The 17,364-nt window shown below is 40.6% G+C and overlaps 1 protein-coding gene across 3 annotated transcripts in view; it reads right to left on the bottom strand.

Annotated features, from left to right (window-relative positions):
• The window catches only part of kifc3 (kinesin family member C3), a 203,991-nt gene that overhangs the window by 27,149 nt on the left and 159,478 nt on the right, over positions 1 to 17,364 (bottom strand). For all 3 annotated transcript variants that reach the window (XM_034182888.1, XM_034182872.1, XM_034182880.1), the window contains exons 10-14: positions 17,016 to 17,163; positions 16,802 to 16,932; positions 13,550 to 13,661; positions 3,284 to 3,465; positions 2,636 to 2,740 (exon numbers count right to left, since the gene is read on the bottom strand). In XM_034182888.1, coding sequence (XP_034038779.1) covers positions 2,636 to 2,740; positions 3,284 to 3,465; positions 13,550 to 13,661; positions 16,802 to 16,932; positions 17,016 to 17,163 — 678 coding nt within the window. The remainder of the gene's footprint in view (positions 1 to 2,635; positions 2,741 to 3,283; positions 3,466 to 13,549; positions 13,662 to 16,801; positions 16,933 to 17,015; positions 17,164 to 17,364) is intronic.

The following is a 17,364-nucleotide window of genomic DNA, read 5'->3' as shown; positions in this document are numbered from 1 at the left end:
TCATTGGATTCTGTTTTTATTTACATTTACACAATTGAATTGAATTGGGGTTGTATCTCCCCTCAGTATCCTTTATCTGTTTAGTGGTCTCGAATGTAACTTAGAGATTAATATTATAAATACACACTTTTGTCCATGCTGTAAGATGAGTAATGTGCATTTTTAAAGCCCAAGTGTTTAAACTTTTTATGCTCTTTATCACCAAGGTGAGTCTCCTGCCAAAAAAAAAAGTTTTCTCTTTTAACTTTAGTAATCAGCTTGCTCCTCTTGATAAGATTTTGCAGAACGTTAACACTTAAATTATTTTGTACTCCTGGTTTAACAGTCTACCTCTTAATTCTAATATATAAAGTCTAAAATATAAAGTCTTAATCTGACTTGTTCGTTTCAGTCAGATTCATCATCACAGCCTGATGAAAACTTATCCACATAAAGACTCCCGATGTTGGAAAATGACGTCTGAAGAAACTCAGCATTTTTAAAGAAGTCCCTCTGTGTTTTGTGCTTTTCTCAGCCTGAACCTCTTTGTGCCACAACAAGAAAATTTATTTATTTTAAAAGTTGAAAGAGTCACAGTGCCTCATTCATTCACATCAGTGTTTATCACAGACATCAGTCAACTCTTCAGCATTCTGCATGCCATGAAAATAAATCCCATGCTCCACCAAGACTAAAATAAAATTTAAAGAAAAATGTTAAATTACTCTGTTTGGCATCAGTGTGGAGCGGAGAGGTCATGCGACAGCATATGCATGCTCGTTGACATGTTGGTCAACATTTACATGTTCCACCTGCCAAACAAAAAGGTTCTGCCAATGATGGAAACACAAACCAAGTCAGACGTAACTATTCCAACCCAAACCGCCCGGTGGAAATGGGCCTGTCAGCATACTCGGGCTAAATAGTCAGGGTGTGACAGCTGCATTAAGTTATTTGATGTATCCAGCATATTTGGCGTATTTTTTTTATACATCAGCATACGCTGGCTAAATGGTCAAGGTGTGATAGGGCCCTAACAACTTCTGAACAAGGGAGGGGAGGCCTCCAAAGGTCACAAATAGTGGCTTAGGTACAGTTTCTGTCACCCAGAGAAACAGTCCAAACAGTATTTTGATAACATTATGAGCTATGCAAACTCATCCTCATAATCATGTTACTCATATACACCCCAGATGATACACTACTGAGCCCAGTTTCATAAGGCAGTCTAATCTTGTTTAGTGGACTAAACTCACTTAGTCGACTTATCTTTTCACGTTAGTCATTGCACAAAGAGTTTAGTCAGTTAAAGTTTTGTGTTACCTGACTAAAGTTCACTGCAGGACATTTACCAAACCAGAGTCCTATGTAGGACACACACCCTGATTGGGGCCAGTACACACCCCCAACACTCACTCTTCACATTCTTACCATAAGGCCGACGCTACAGGAGTCTGAAGTCCAGGACTATTAGGCTGGGGAGCAGCTTCTTCCCACAGGCCATTAGGCTTCTCAGTAACTCTGACACACTGACCCCTCCACCACCTGACTGACTCTTATTTCACTGTCATTTTTCTCCTCATCATTATTACTATCATCCTCTAAGCATTTATTATAACAGCTCTGTTTATGCGCCTTACGACTCCTGCACAGCAGGAGTGCTGCTTAAAACTACACAATATTGCCAATGCAAATTTTCTAGGGAGAATGAACAGAGTAAGAATTTCTTTGTGTTATGTAACTGTCTGGTTTTACTGCAAACACGACAATAAAAAAATAACTCTTAACTCTTGCAGTGGGGGTTTTGGTTCGAGTGACCGCTGACAACGTATTTTAAAGTCAATATCCACGAGTTGCATCTCTGACTTAAAACTCGCATGCACTGTTCCCCTCCTCTCCCTCGGGAATCCTGAAGATGCAGAGGTTATTTCTGTGGGAGCGTGTTTCTAAATCACTTAACTTGGACACAATACGCTCTTACCCCTTTCAAAACCTGGACAAGTGCATCCTGCGCCTTAATATTCCACTCCTCCACATCGGCCACTTGGTTCTCTACTTCCTCCATCCGAGCCTCTGTGTTCTTAAGTTCTGCACCGATCTCGTTCAGCTTCTGGTTGACTTCTTCTTTAAAGTTCCTGAGCTCCTCCTCCATGTCTTTTTTGATCAGAATCCATTCATTTCCTATTTCATGTCCAAGTGTCTTGCTTTTATGTCAACAGAGACAGCGCCTATGCTAGCTTGCAGGGCATGCATCTTAGCATGCACATTAGCTTCACCTGTATCGACGCCTCCTGTCGCTACATCCTCATTTTTCTCACTGTTCAGATTCACTGTAGTCTTAGCTTTTCTGAGCTGGTATTTCCCCATAAGAATTTAAGAGATATGCATACATTAATTATTCTAAAATGGGGGAAATGTTGGACCGTTCTCGGAGCTCTCAAACTACACCCTCTACCAGATTACTGCCATACCCGGAGGTCTGAGGCTTTCCCTTTTTGAACCATCTGCACCAATGACGTGCACTTGTTAACTGACCAGACCTGGACCTATGTGGTCTGAAGTGTTCCAGGAACAAAGTGGACCCACCATGACTTCTCCTGGACGACAAGTCAAAAATCACTGTCTTGTTCTCCGTGCTTTTACAGTGTGAACCTACCTCCATTGTGTACGTTTTTCCTGAGCCCGTCTGTCCATAGGCAAAGATGCACACATTAAAGCCATCAATACAGGAAGTGACCAGAGCCCGGACCTCCTGAAACACCTAATCAACCAATGAGACATAAAATTAAGGCACCAATGACAGAGATGTTTGGGGCGAAGATAATAATCCACTGAATAACTCCTCAGAATAAAATCAAAAACCTTAGCCTTCAGTGTGGATGGGGTCTTTATTCAGAGTTCACACAAGCCACTGGAATTGGTCATATTCACTACTTCATGATTTAGAACTGGTTTGTCCTGAAATTTCCCTTAAAGTATACTGTTAACATAAGATTACTTTTATTTCTATTCATATTCATTTTTACTATTAATTAAATATCAGAAAGCAGTGAAAGTGAAGCAGTTTTTCAGCAATGAAAAATGGGATACGCCTTGATTCAGTTCTGGGCTTACTCTAATCTTTGATGATCTGCTGTTATGACCCCCTAAAAAGGAGTGAGCGCATGAGTGCACGCGCGCACGCGCACACACACACGCACGCACGTGGCTAAATCATCATTTGAGATGTACAGTAATTACATCTACTTCTGATTGGACGATATAGCTGCATTTGTGTTTTTGTCAGACTCTGAAAGTAACGAACCTCTTCCTGTGTGGCCTGAGGTGGGAAGACTTTGTCAAGTTCAAAGGTCAGGATTTTGCCCTTGTTGGAGAGGTACAGGATGGCATCATCATCAGAGTCAAAGCTCAGCATGGCTTTAGAGTCGGCGGCGTCCTGCTCCTCCTGACTGACCGGACGAACACGGCAGAAAACACGGATGTTACCTGCAAACCAGCACAGGATCATGGGAAACGAGTCATCGGCTTCTGTATTTATTATGTTGCAGTAAAAAGATCTACGCTGTTAAAGGTGGAATTAGACGACATGATTTATGATACTGTTTTCCTTATGAAATGTAGGACACCATTTTAGAAAAAGAAGAATAAAGTGTGATAAAACAGAAGTTTTCAAATGAGACAAAAACACAAAAGGTGCACATCTTAAAACGGCCATTTCTGTCTGAATGTTTATAACTACATATGATGTCACAGGTTTTCCACTTCAATCACGATAAATTTGGGTAATGACTGTTTTGGTAGTGACCCTTTAGCAGTGATGGGCACAGCTAACCAAAAAGTTAGCTTTGATAAACGCTAATCCATGAACTGAAAAGCTAATTTTAACGATAAACTGGTTAAAAAAATTTAGCAGAAGCTACAGCAAACCAATAACCTCCAACTTTCTATACTGACTCCGGTACACTGTCAGCTACTGACAAGCCAGTTTTGAGTTTAAGCACCGCTGATGCATTTGAGTAGAATCAAAGGCGATCACAAAGCCAACACAAACAATGAGTCAGTGTTCTTGTCTTTGTGCGTCCTGCCCAATGCTGTAAGGAAAAGTCATTTTCATTCACAGCAGACAGAGCCCCTGATGTGGCCCAAAAGGCATAAATAGAAATGCAGGTATGACTTATGGTTTGATTTAAAAACCAAACTAATTCTGGACTGTTTATTTATATTAATGTTAACTGTCATTTTTAGAAAGTGGAAAATATATTTTAGTTTTAAAGTAATGCACTAATTCTGATTGTTTGAGCATTAAAACTCACAAATGCCCAGAGACATTATGGGAAATTGAGCCTGCTCATCTCTGGTTGGTTGTAAAAATAAAAAACAACACACAAGTTAACTTATGTGTTGGTTTTTACAAATAAATCTGTGTTTGTAAATATGTAAGAACACAGGCGACAGTGGAAAGGAACAACTCACTTTGAGGAAAAAACATCAAGCAGACCAGACTCAAAGGGGTGACCCTCTGTTTGGACCATGATACAGACATAAATTACAGAACAATTCATAAAACAAATATACAGGAAATGTTGCCGGTGCACAGGACAGGAGGGTTACAGAAACAGACACCACACCCATCTCTGGATGGAGCTGCACCTCAAACAGAATCAGGCACCAGAAAGACAACAAATACTGTATAATTTGTCAGCATTAAACAACAAGAAAAACAAAAGAAATACTAAGGTGATCGCCAGCCACTAGCCCTAAACGTCACTAAAAGACCCAGAATTTAGATAAAGTTGAGGCCGCGGCACGCTCCTTTAACTAATAAAATGAATTAAAAGAGTAAAAAGCGGAAAACAAAACTGTACCAGTATGCTGCCATACGAAGGGGAAAATAAGTGTGTCTTAAGTCTGGACATGAAAGTCTCCACAGAATCTGACTGTTTTATTGACGCAGGGAGATCATTCCACAGAACAGGGGCACGATAAGAGAAAGATCTGTGACCCACAGACTTCTTATCCATCCTAGGGACACAAATTAGTCCTGCACCCTGAGAATGTAAAGCCCGGCCGGTACATAAGGTTTAATTAGGTCAGCTAGGTAGGGAGGTGCCAGTCCATGAATAATTTTATAGGTTAGTAGCAGAACCTTAAAATCTGATCTCACTGGGACAGGAAGCCAATGAAGAGACGCCAAAATGGGTTTAATGTGGTCAAACCTTCTGCTTCGTGTCAAAAGTCTGGCTGCAGCATTTTCAACCAACTGGAGAGCCCTAATGCTGGACTGCGGTAAACCAGAAAATAGAACATTGGAGTAGTCCAGTCTAGAAGAGACAAACACATGAATCAGGGTCTCAGCATCAGCCATAGACAGGATGGGACGAATCTTCACTATATTTTGTAGGTGGAAGAAAGCAGTCCTAGTAATATTTCTAATGTGGAGGTCAAAGGACAATGAAGGATCAAAAATTACCCCAAGGTTCATCACTTTGTCAATGTGATGTATGACACATGAGCCTAGGCTAAGCATTAGCTGGTCAAATTGATGCCAATGTCTCACTGGACCAAGAACCATCATTTCAGTCTTATCACAATTTAAAAGAAGGAAATTGCTAGACATCCAACTTCTCACTGATGCAATGCAATCTTCTAAGGATTTTATGTGGATGAGATCACCAGCAGTTATCGGGATGTATAACTGAGTGTCATCTGCATAGCAGTGAAAGGCAATAACAAAACGCCGCAATATGTGTACATTGGGTGCTTTATAGAGGGAGAAACGCAGGGGTCCTAAGACAGACCCTGTGGAACCCCAAATTTCATGTCACTATGGTTAGAGGTAGTGTTACTGCACAAAATACAGTTAGAACAACTGGTCAAGTTTGACGTCAACCATGCGATGGCACTCCCAGTAATCCCAAAATGATTTTCCAGCCTATCAAGTAGAATATAATGATCTGCGGTATCAAATGCAGCACTGAGATCTAACAGCAGCAGAACCGTAGTGGTGTCCAAAACCAATGCAAGCAGAGGATCATTCACCACCTTAGTGAGAGCCGTCTCTGTGGAATGATATTTTCTAAAAGCAGACTGCAGTGGCTCAAAGAGATTATTCTCAGTAAGATAGTCCACGAGCTGCCATGACACCACTTTTTCCAGAATTTTAGAGCAAAATGATAGATTTGATATCGGCCGATAGTTTTTCCAATACACTAGGGTCAAGATTAGGTTTCTTAAGTAATGGTTTTATCACTGCAGATTTTAAACATTTAGGAACAGCTCCAGAAGTTAAAGAAAGATTAATAATTTCCAGTACAATCGCCCGAAGAGTGGGCCACAGGTCCTTAAACAGTTTTGTTGGTTTAGGATCAAACAAACAGGTTGTGCTTTTTGTTGACATTGCGAGTTTTATCAGCACACCCAGTGAGATACTATCAAATTCTGTAAATCTAGGTAATACCTCAGTAGTGGCGCCCACCTCAATAGCAGGGTGTAGTGGCTGAATTAAGGCATGCCGGGATATGTTTAACCTAATGTCTTCTGTTTTCTTCTTGAAGTAATCCAAGAAATCTTGTGCTGTAAAAGGAGAGTGACTTAAAGGTGGTTGTCCATGAATAAGTGTTGCCACCAGAGGTGGGACGAAGTCACCAGCAAGTCACTCTCAAGTCATGAATCGGCAAGTCACAAGTCAAGTCCGAAGTTATAACAACCCCCAACTGTTTGCAAACTGACTTGAGACTTGTGACTTGCCGATTCATGACTTGAGAATGACTCGACAGTGATTTCGTCTCACCTCTGGTTGCCACCATGTCGAACAAGAACTTTGAGTTATTCTTGTTTTTGTTGATCAAAGCAGAGTCCACTTTGTAGCCAGTAATGCATGCTTATAGTCTAAGATAGCATCACGCCACGCAAGGTGGAATACTTCTAATTCTGAACTAAGTCATTTCCATTCTAGACCTCCAGCCTTATGCTTGAGGTCAAGCAAGTAATCTGAACCAAGGTGACTGTATTTTGGGAGGGGCGTGGTTTTAATAAAGGTGGGCCAATCATGTTGAGAGTAATTTTAAGTGCCGGGTTTAAACTATTCACAAGACTGTCTACTGATTGGGCATTTTGCAAACGTGAAGCTAAGTATAAGGCAGTCTAGCTTCGAGTTCAGTCGTAGTTGAGGAGTTGATGTGTTGCTGCAGAGATAAATAAGGTTGTTGTCCTAATGCATCCACAATTTCCATAAATGATTAGCAGAGGGGATCAGAAGGCTTATTTATATGAACGTTCAAGTCACCAATAACCAGAATGTTACCTGCACTAGTTGACAAGTTAGAGATAAATGCACCAAATTCATCTAAGAGTTCAGACTATGGGCCAGGAGGCCTATATACAGTGACAAAGTATTACGACCGATTTTTATTCTTCTGACCTTGGAAATACGCAGCATCGTTGGCAGAGCTGAGAATCAGATGCTCAAACGAGTTCTATTTGTGAGCCCCAACAGCTAATAAGCTAAACCTAGATTTATAAATCAAAGCAACACCCCCGCTTTGCTTTGCATCACGAGGGATGAAACTAAATGCGTATGCCGGTGGGTAGGCTTCATTTAAGGGGAGGCCAGCTGTAGGTTTAAGCCAGATTTCACATAACCCAATCATATCTAAGTGATGATCATAATTATTTAATTAATCAGTGATGATTTTGAGGACAGTGATCTTATGTTAATGAGACCCAGACTAAGGACCTGAGTGGGGTTGACAGTTGGACTGTTTGGATTTAGGGGTGGTTCCAGAGTAGCATATATAAGTTGCCTAGAAGTAGGTTTAGGTTTGAGACATTCCAAGCGTGTTGTAGGTAGCAGACACAAAATATTTGATATTGCTGGAAGTGCCAGCAGGCCATGCTCAATTTCAACATCATCCAATGTAGTAATGGGTATTAAGTTCACAAAGCATATCCCGCTATGATTTTTATGGACACGTCTATGGAAACAGGCCACAGTCTCAACTTGTTGAATTTCCCTCCCTGGCAGATAAACTGCACTATCACCATAGTGGATTTTCTGCACTAATTTCCCTGCTAAGCTAATGGATTCCACATCCACATTTGTCATAAGCCTTTCAGGGTCTCTAATCACATGCTCTGTGGCCTGCTGTAAATTCCTTCTTCTTCTTTCTTCTTCAATTTTTTTATATAGCGCCAAATCACAACAAACAGTTGCCCCAAGGCGCTTTATATTGTAAGGCAAGGCCATACAATAATTATGTAAAACCCCAACGGTCAAAACGACCCCCTGTGAGCAAGCACTTGGCTACAGTGGGTTGGAAAAACTCCCTTTTAACAGGAAGAAACCTCCAGGCTTTTTAGGGAACTTTTAGGACAACCTGATAATAATGAATTACAAAAGTCCAGCCTAGAGGAAATAAATGCATGAATTAGTTTTTCAGCATCACTCTGAGACAAGACCTTTCTGATTTTTAGAGATATTGCGTAAATGCAAAAAAGCAGTCCTACATATTTGTTTAATATGCGCTTTGAATGACATATCCTGATCAAAAATGACTCCAAGATTTCTCACAGTATTACTAGAGGTCAGGGTAATGCCATCCAGAGTAAGGATCTGGTTAGACACCATGTTTCTAAGATTTGTGGGGCCAAGTACAATAACTTCAGTTTTATCTGAGTTTAAAAGCAGGAAATTAGAGGTCATCCATGTCTTTATGTCTGTAAGACAATCCTGCAGTTTAGCTAATTGGTGTGTCCTCTGGCTTCATGGATAGATAAAGCTGGGTATCATCTGCGTAACAATGAAAATTTAAGCAATACTGTCTAATAATACTGCCTAAGGGAAGCATGTATAAAGTGAATAAAATTGGTCCTAGCACAGAACCTTGTGGAACTCCATAATTAACTTTAGTCTGTGAAGAAGATTCCCCATTTACATGAACAAATTGTAATCTATTAGACAAATATGATTCAAACCACTGCAGCGCAGTGCCTTTAATACCTATGGCATGCTCTAATCTCTGTAATAAAAGTTTATGGTCAACAGTATCAAAAGCAGCACTGAGGTCTAACAGAACAAGCACAGAGATGAGTCCACTGTCCGAGGCCATAAGAAGATCATTTGTAACCTTCACTAATGCTGTTTCTGTACTATGATGAATTCTAAAACCTGACTGAAACTCTTCAAATAGACCATTCCTCTGCAGATGATCAGTTAGCTGTTTTACAACTACCCTTTCAAGATTTTTTGAGAGAAAAGGAAGGTTGGAGATTGGCCTATAATTAGCTAAGATAGCTGGGTCAAGTGATGGCTTTTTAAGTAATGGTTTAATTACTGCCACCTTAAAAGCCTGTGGTACATAGCCAACTAACAAAGATAGATTGATCATATTTAAGATCGAAGCATTAAATAATGGTAGGGCTTCCTTGAGCAGCCTGGTAGGAATGGGGTCTAATAAACATGTTGATGGTTTGGATGAAGTAACTAATGAAAATAACTCAGACAGAACAATCGGAGAGAAAGAGTCTAACCAAATACCGGCATCACTGAAAGCAGCCAAAGATAACGATACATCTTTGGGATGGTTATGAGTAATTTTTTCTCTAATAGTTAAAATTTTATTAGCAAAGAAAGTCATGAGGTCATTACTAGTTAAAGTAAAAGGAATACTCGGCTCAATAAAGCTCTGACTCTGTCAGCCTGGCTACAGTGCTGAAAAGAAACCTGGGGTTGTTCTTATTTTCTTCAATTAGTGATGAGTAGAAAGATGTCCTAGCTTTACGGAGGGCTTTTTTATAGAGCAACAGACTCTTTTTCCAGGCTAAGTGAAGATCTTCTAAATTAGTGAGACGCCATTTCCTCTCCAATTTACGGGTTATCTGCTTTAAGCTACGAGTTTGTGAGTTATACCACGGAGTCAGGCACTTCTGATTTAAAGCTCTCTTTTTTAGAGGAGCTACAGCATCCAAAGTTGTCTTCAATGAGGATGTAAAACTATTGACGAGATACTAATTCCTAATGTTACCCTCCCTGTAAAGCTCTATCTATTTTCGCAGAGAAGATGGTAGTGAATTCCCCAGTAGTCTGAAGACTGGCCGGCATCAGCAAGCCACGGTGGCCCCAGAATGAAGGCCAGTTATCAATAAAACTAAAGCCTTGCTGTCTACAAAATTGCACCAGCCACCTACTTAGCAATGTCAGCCTGGTAAATGCCACATCATTACCCTGGGAGGGGAGGGGACCAGAGACTATTAAATGATGCCCACACAGCTTTCTGGTAAGGTCACAAGTCCTCTCTATGTCCATTTTCTGACTTCAGAGTGCTTCACAGAGTGATTCACACTTCATCACTTTTTTTCAGATGTCACAGATAGTAAAACACACTTTTTTTTTTAAATCTGTCGATTACGACCAGAGAGCAGGCAAAAACAAACAAACAAAAAACAAAACAGTTTACCTTCTCCAACCGCATGCCGAAATTGCCTGCATTATTTATTTTTTATTTTCTAATCACCATTCTGTGTTCTGAACTCTTCTGAACTCTGAGGCTCAAAACCATAAGGCTGTATTTCACAAAGCTTCTTCAGAAATACCTTCAGACTGGATTTAAAATTAAAGCTCCACACTAGAAAAAAAATTGTCTGAAAACAGCTTGACCCCTGTCATGTTTACTGTTGATTTGCAATTGAATCAGCAGTTCCCGTTCTGGTGATGATGTAGCAACAATATGGCCACAGCTAAGGGCTGAAATAGAGCGCAGGCTTCAGACAGCTAATGTTTATCCTTTACCCACGCACTTACAATCGACTTTTATTGTTCGGGATTTTTTAAAATATCAACATTTCATCATTTTTAGTGATTATTTGTGTGCACTTTTTGGTGTCATCTACACTTTAATGAACAATATAATACAGTTAGTGAATATTGAGATAGGAAATCATGGACTTTAGACAGACTTAAAATGTGTTCTGACATTTTGGATTTAACATAATGTATATATGTTTTCCAGCTTAACTTATCAATAATAACTCCAAGAAATTTTGTTTCAGCTACAATTTCAACATCATGTATTGTTAAATTTCAACTTGAATTCCTAGGCTTATTTCCAAATATAATGCACTTTGTTTTACTGAGATGAAGGGATAATTTGTTTGAATCAAACCATTGTTTGAATTTCTGTAATTCCTTCTCCATCATATCCAAAAGCTGGCCCAAATGATCTCCACTACAGAACACAGTCGTATCATCAGCTAAAAAACAAAAACAATTCAGGGACTTAGAAACCAAACATATATCATTAATATATAAAAGAAACAGCAATGGACCAAGAACTGAACCCTGAGGCACCCCACATGCAATCTTTAAAAATTCTTTGTCTTATTAATATGGATACACTGATACCTGCTTTGTAAGTAGCTGGCTATCCAATCGTGTGTCAGTCCCCTGATACCACACTTCTGTAATTTATCTAATCGTAAGGTGTGGTCTATGGTATCAAATGCTTTCTGTAAATTGAAAAATACCCCTACTGTATATCACTTATTCTCAATTGCATTTGTTATTTGTACAATAAAGTCTACTAAAGCTAATGAGGATTTTTCCTGAATCCATATTGCTGTTCACCAAGTATATGAAGTTTAGCTATGAAATAATGTAGCCTCTTTGCAACTGTGGGGTGGGTTTTTTATCCATAAAAATTTTAATGTTCTTATAACACAGCTTATTATATATTTTTTTGACTTTTTACATTTCATTTAAACTACATTCCATAATATTTTCCAGGGAAAGTGACATTTTTGACAATTTCAGGTTGATGAATTGATCTAACAAAGTGCAATGCCGTCACCTCGTTTATAGAAAAAAAAAAATTATATCCCTCAAGCTGGGCATCATCCTCTTGGTCATCTTTTAGCCATGTTTCAGAAACTGCAATAACTGAAAAATGTTGGATATTTGTAAAGAGTCCTGAAGTGTTGGGAACGTTCATAGAGACTCCTACTATTAAAAGTGTAGAATTGAAACTGTCCCATTTGTCACTGAGTAATCCAAAATTGTTCATTAGTAAAATATTTACAATGATGAATAATGTTGAGAAAAAAATAAGTTTTTATTAATTTAATTATCCATTTTGATAAATAGTTAGAAGAAGAAAACTACCTCATCTGACAGCAAATGTCTTGTCACAACATGCACACGTGTTGTGGGGGGAGCAGACACTGGCACATCGCATGTGCACTCGGCAACTCCACAGTTGTGGGGCACTTAGACAAATTTCACATCCAGCTCGACAGTGATCATCTGCTGACTGTTTTCGTGATGACAGTGCAAATGGCCACACATTTTCAAAATGCCAAGTGAGCAGTGTTAGATGTTCGTGTGTGTCAGCTGGAATTTGACACCTGCCGCGAGAGGGTTCAATGGGTTCTCACAGCGCATACTCTGTCTTTCAGTCGCTGGTGTGTGCAAATAGTTGTGGCAACAAGTGTACGAGGCGTTTGAGGTAGCTACGAATTCACACTTTTTGCATACAATTTCTGCTTCATGTGCACTTCAACCAAATTTGCACTGTGTGTGAAGGGGCCCTTAACGTTAGCAGCTACATTCCATTCAAGCACACACTGGGACGTTTCTAATAGCTACGTCAGCTGTTGGAAACACCCAAGTACTCACAAGTACTTTGTTTTCGGACATCTCCGTAGAGGTTTGTTGCGAATGCTGTAGACTTTAAAACTGGCCATGGAAGTGCACCAAGTAATCCCAGTGGATCATCGGATGGTCGCGAACAGCCTAAATGTAAATTATGATTTCGGTGCGACATGTCCTATAACTACAACCCCTGGCAAAAATTCTGGAATCACCGGCCTCGGAGGATGTTCGTTCAGATTTTTAATTTCGTAGAAAAAAAGCAGATCACAGACATGACACAAAACTAAAGTCATTTCAAATGGCAACTTTCTGGCTTTAAGAAACACTATAAGAAATCAGGAAAAAAAATTGTGGCAGTCAATAACGGTTACGTTTTTAGACCAAGCAGAGGGAAAAAATATGGAATCACTCAATTCTGAGGAATAAAAAGTATAAAGTAATAAAGTATAAGTAATAAAGTTGCCATTTGAAATGACTTTAGTTGTGTCATGTCTGTGATCTGCTTTTTTTCTACAAAATTAAACAACTGAATGAACATCCTCTGAGGCCGGAGATTCCATCATTTTTGCCAGGGGTTGTAGTATTATGTTAGCAACCTAGGGTGAAGCCAGTTTGTTAAAATGCTTAAGTTGCTAGCATTCTGACTAGCGTGTAAATGCTGGATGCTAGCTATAGCTAACAAGCAAACCTTTATGTCACCATGCATCTCATGTTAAAGTTAGCTTGCTAGCTAGTGCTAGCATTAGAAGTTTGCCATCACTGCAAATGTAGCTGCATGAGCCCAGTGGGTCTTCACTGCCATGGAGACAGAAGGGTAATTACGATCAGTTCCTTTAAACATTTGTGATATCTGGAAAGTAGGTGGAGTTTCTGTGGTAGAAACAGGGTTCAGGTATGATACATGTAGGGTTTTGGGTTGCTGCGGACCTCTTAGGCGAACCAGCTCGTCGTGGCATTTCTTCCTCAGATTCATCTCCTTCTTGTATTTACGCAGCAGTTCCTGATTGGTGCTGCTCACCTCGCTGATCACCTGACAGATCTGAAACAAACAAATGGGCTTATTTGGTGATTAAACCTTCATGATCAAGAGTCAAAAAAAAAAAAAAAGTCCTATGGCAGACGAAAATACAACCTTAACTGCAAATCTGTGATCAAATTCTCAAAATGACAGACAGCCACCCGTTGTGCCACTGGTAGCCGACACGGAAGGATCGACAAGGTGACTCCTAAAAACACGAGGATAAATATGACCAAATCCACTCAAAGTAATAAACACGGGTCATCCTTCTCTTCTCTCGGTTATCCCTTGAGATAGTGGATGATTGATCTTCAGTGGGTATGTTCACCTGATGAGACGATTCCATCCAGACAAGGTTTTATGCTTTACCATTGTTTTTGTGACCACTTCCTGTAGATGACACTGGACTGAAGTATTTGCTTCCTTGAACGTGTCAGCACGGTTCTTTAGGAAGACTATCCCTAAGGGTTTCTGCCACAGGAATTGAGCCACCAGTAAGTAGACCTGGATTTGAGTACTCACCACACTACCCATCTATTTCCTGTGTTTTCTCAGTCCACCCTGCTATGATTGGGTCATACCATCAGCCTGGGGAAGTAACCTACAATGGACTAGCACCCTGCCCAGGGGGAGTCGTAGCCTCTCATCTGCTGAACACTATGGAATCCTCTGAAAAACTGTGCTCTCTTGTGTCAGATATCAGTCCTGAGGCCCACCGGTGACTGAGAACTCCAGAAACTGCCTGGAATCATCGGCTTTCATTTGGCTTATCCTGTTTTTACTCTGGGTCACTGCAACAGATCCATTTGATCTGGCCCAAATTATGCTGGATGCCCTTCTTGATGCAACTCCAGATGTAAAAGAATATACATGGCTGTCCTTAAACTGGGGGCTTCCTCATATGAAGGCAAACATACTCACCACTCGCACCAATGACGTCACCATGCGGAATATTTGTTGAACATGTACACCCCAGTCCCCCTTACTCTGAGGGGCAACAGATGTTTTGAGCTTGACCCAGAAAAAATAGGGTGTGGTTCTCCATCTTTTGCATTCTGAGAAGCCAACTTCTTTCAACATTGCACCCAGTGAGTCAAAATTTCACACACTCAAGAAATGCTTCCTGTCAAAAGTCTGGCTGCAGCATTTTGAACCAATTGGAGACCCCTAATGCTGGACTGCGATAAACCAGAAAACAGAACATTGCAGTAGTCCAATCTAGAAGAGATAAACGCATGAATCAGGGTCTCAGCATCAGCCATAGACAGGATGGGACGACTTTTCACTATATTTCCCAGGTGGAAGAAAGCAGTCCTCGTAATGTCTCTAATGTGGAGATCAAAGGACAATGTAGGACCAAAAATTACCCCAAGGTTCCTCACTTTGTCAGTGTGATGTATGACACATGAGCCTTGGCTAAGCGTTAGCTGGTCAAATTGATGCCGATGTCTTGCTGGACCAAGAACCATCATTTCAGTCTTAGAGTTCAAAAGTAAGAACTTGCTGGACATCCAGCTTTTCAGTGATGCAAGGCAATCTTCTATGGATTTTATGTGGATGAGATTACCAGCAGTTATCGGCACGTACGAGGGTAGGCTGAAAAGTTCTAAGGCTCCCAATGAAGGAGTAATGCATTAACTGCATTATAGTGAGCCTTAGAACTTTTCAGCCTACCCTCGTATAACTGAGTATCATCAGCATAGCAATGAAAGGTAATCCCAAAACATCGCAATATGTGTCCAAGTGTCAGGTATAATGTCAACTACACAAGGGCACTCCCAGTAATCCCAAAATGATTCTCAAGTAGAATATGATGATCCACGGTATCAAACGCAGCACTGAGATCTAACAGCACCAGAACCGTAGTGGTGTCTGAATCCATAGAGCAAAATGATAGATTTGATATCGGCCGATAGTTTTTCAATACACTAGGGTCAACATTAGATTTCTTAAGTAATGGTTTAATCACTGCAGATTTGAAACATTTAGGAACAGATCCAGAAGTTAATGAGAGATTAATAATTTCCAGCACAGTCGGCCCAAGAGTGGGTCACAGGTCCTTAAACAGTTTTGCTGGTATAGGATCAAATAAACAGGTTGTGCTTTTTGTAGACATTACAAGATACTATCAAATTCTGTAAATCTAGGTAATACCTCAATAATGGTGTCCACCTCAATAGCAGGGTGTAGTGGCTGGATTAAGGCATGCTGGGATATGTTTAACCCGATGTCTTCTATTTTCTTCTCAAAGTAATCCAGGAAATCTTGTGCTGTAAAAGGAAAGCGAACTACAGGTGGTTGTCCATGAATAAGTGTTGCCACCGTGTTGAACAAGAACTTTGAGTTATGCTTGTTTTTGTTGATCAAATCAGAGTAATAGGTCCACTTTGTAGCCAATAATACATGTTTATAGTCTAAGATAGCATCACGACACGCAAGGTGGAATACTTCAATTTTGAACTAGGCCATTTCCGTTTTAGACCTCTATCCTTATGCTTGATGCCATGCAGGTAATCACTGAACCAAGGTGACTGTGGTGATTATTATTATTTTTTTTGGGGTGGGGGGGGGCGTGGTTTTAATATAAGCGGAGCGATCATGTCAAGTGCAGTTTTGAGCTCCGAGTTTAAACTATCTACGAGTCTGTGGGCATTTTCCAAACGTGAAGCTAAGACATCAGGCAGTCTAGCTTCGAGTTCAGTCGTAGTTGAGGAGTTGATGTGTCGTCGTAGTGATAAATAAGGTTGTTATTCCACTAAACACGGCAGCAAAACCGTAAACTTAATAAATGAGTGATCAGAGACCAATGATGTAAGAGGCATGATGTTGATATTTGTGACAGTAATAACACGAACGAGGACCAAAATAAATGCGTCATGTTTGTGTCCTGAGCACACTGAGAAGATGTGGCAGCATTCTCAGCTTATGAAAAGGCACCAGAATGGGAGGATCTATGCTGGGCCCCAAATTTTATTCTTTTCTGCAAAAGGTTTCTGCTTTGGCTACTCTTGGGAAAAACACCAACTTTACACCAACTTCTGCTGTGACAAGGGAACACCCAGAGATCAGACTGGTTTTTATTTGAAACAGCAACAACGGCAAAGCCGACCCATGTAACCAGAATCACCGACAGCTGGAGCCGGTGATGTCTCTCCGCTCACCTCTTGCTTTGCCTCAGCGATAGCCTTGTCCAGCATGAAGGGGAACTCCTGCACCTGCCTCTTCAGACAGTTGTAGTCACAGGTAAGAGTCCTCAGGGCCGGCTGCAGGCTCAGCAGGTTCATACGCACTCCTGCACACACAAGCAAAAGAAAACAGCTTTGCAGTCAAATACCACAACCACAGACGAGCACGAACCCCACAGCCAACACCAACCTGCCAGGTTCTCGTGCACGGCTTTCATCTCACTCTCAGCTCTGATGAATGCCTCCTCAATCACACGATTTTTCTCCTCTTCCAGGTTCTGCATCTCCACTTCCAGCTGTCCCTGTGCCCGCTGCATCTCACATTCATACACCAAAATCTACAAGAAACAGGAGGTTCAAGGCTGAAGCCAGCTAAATGTTTAAAAATCTACACCAGCATGCGGTGTAAGGTCGTGGACACATTTGTCCTCTCCTTTGTGTAATAGTGGCACTACAGTCTCTCCATGTGGTTCCTAATGCTACATGAATGTTGTGGACAGTGTGAAGTCTGAGGAGTTGTTTTAGGTTACAACAAAAAG

Source organism: Thalassophryne amazonica, chromosome 2 (assembly GCF_902500255.1).
Source record: "Thalassophryne amazonica chromosome 2, fThaAma1.1, whole genome shotgun sequence".
Classification (NCBI taxonomy): domain Eukaryota; kingdom Metazoa; phylum Chordata; class Actinopteri; order Batrachoidiformes; family Batrachoididae; genus Thalassophryne; species Thalassophryne amazonica.
The sequence above is the reverse complement of the archived record's forward strand: the minus strand, read 5'-3'. Positions and strand labels throughout refer to the sequence as shown.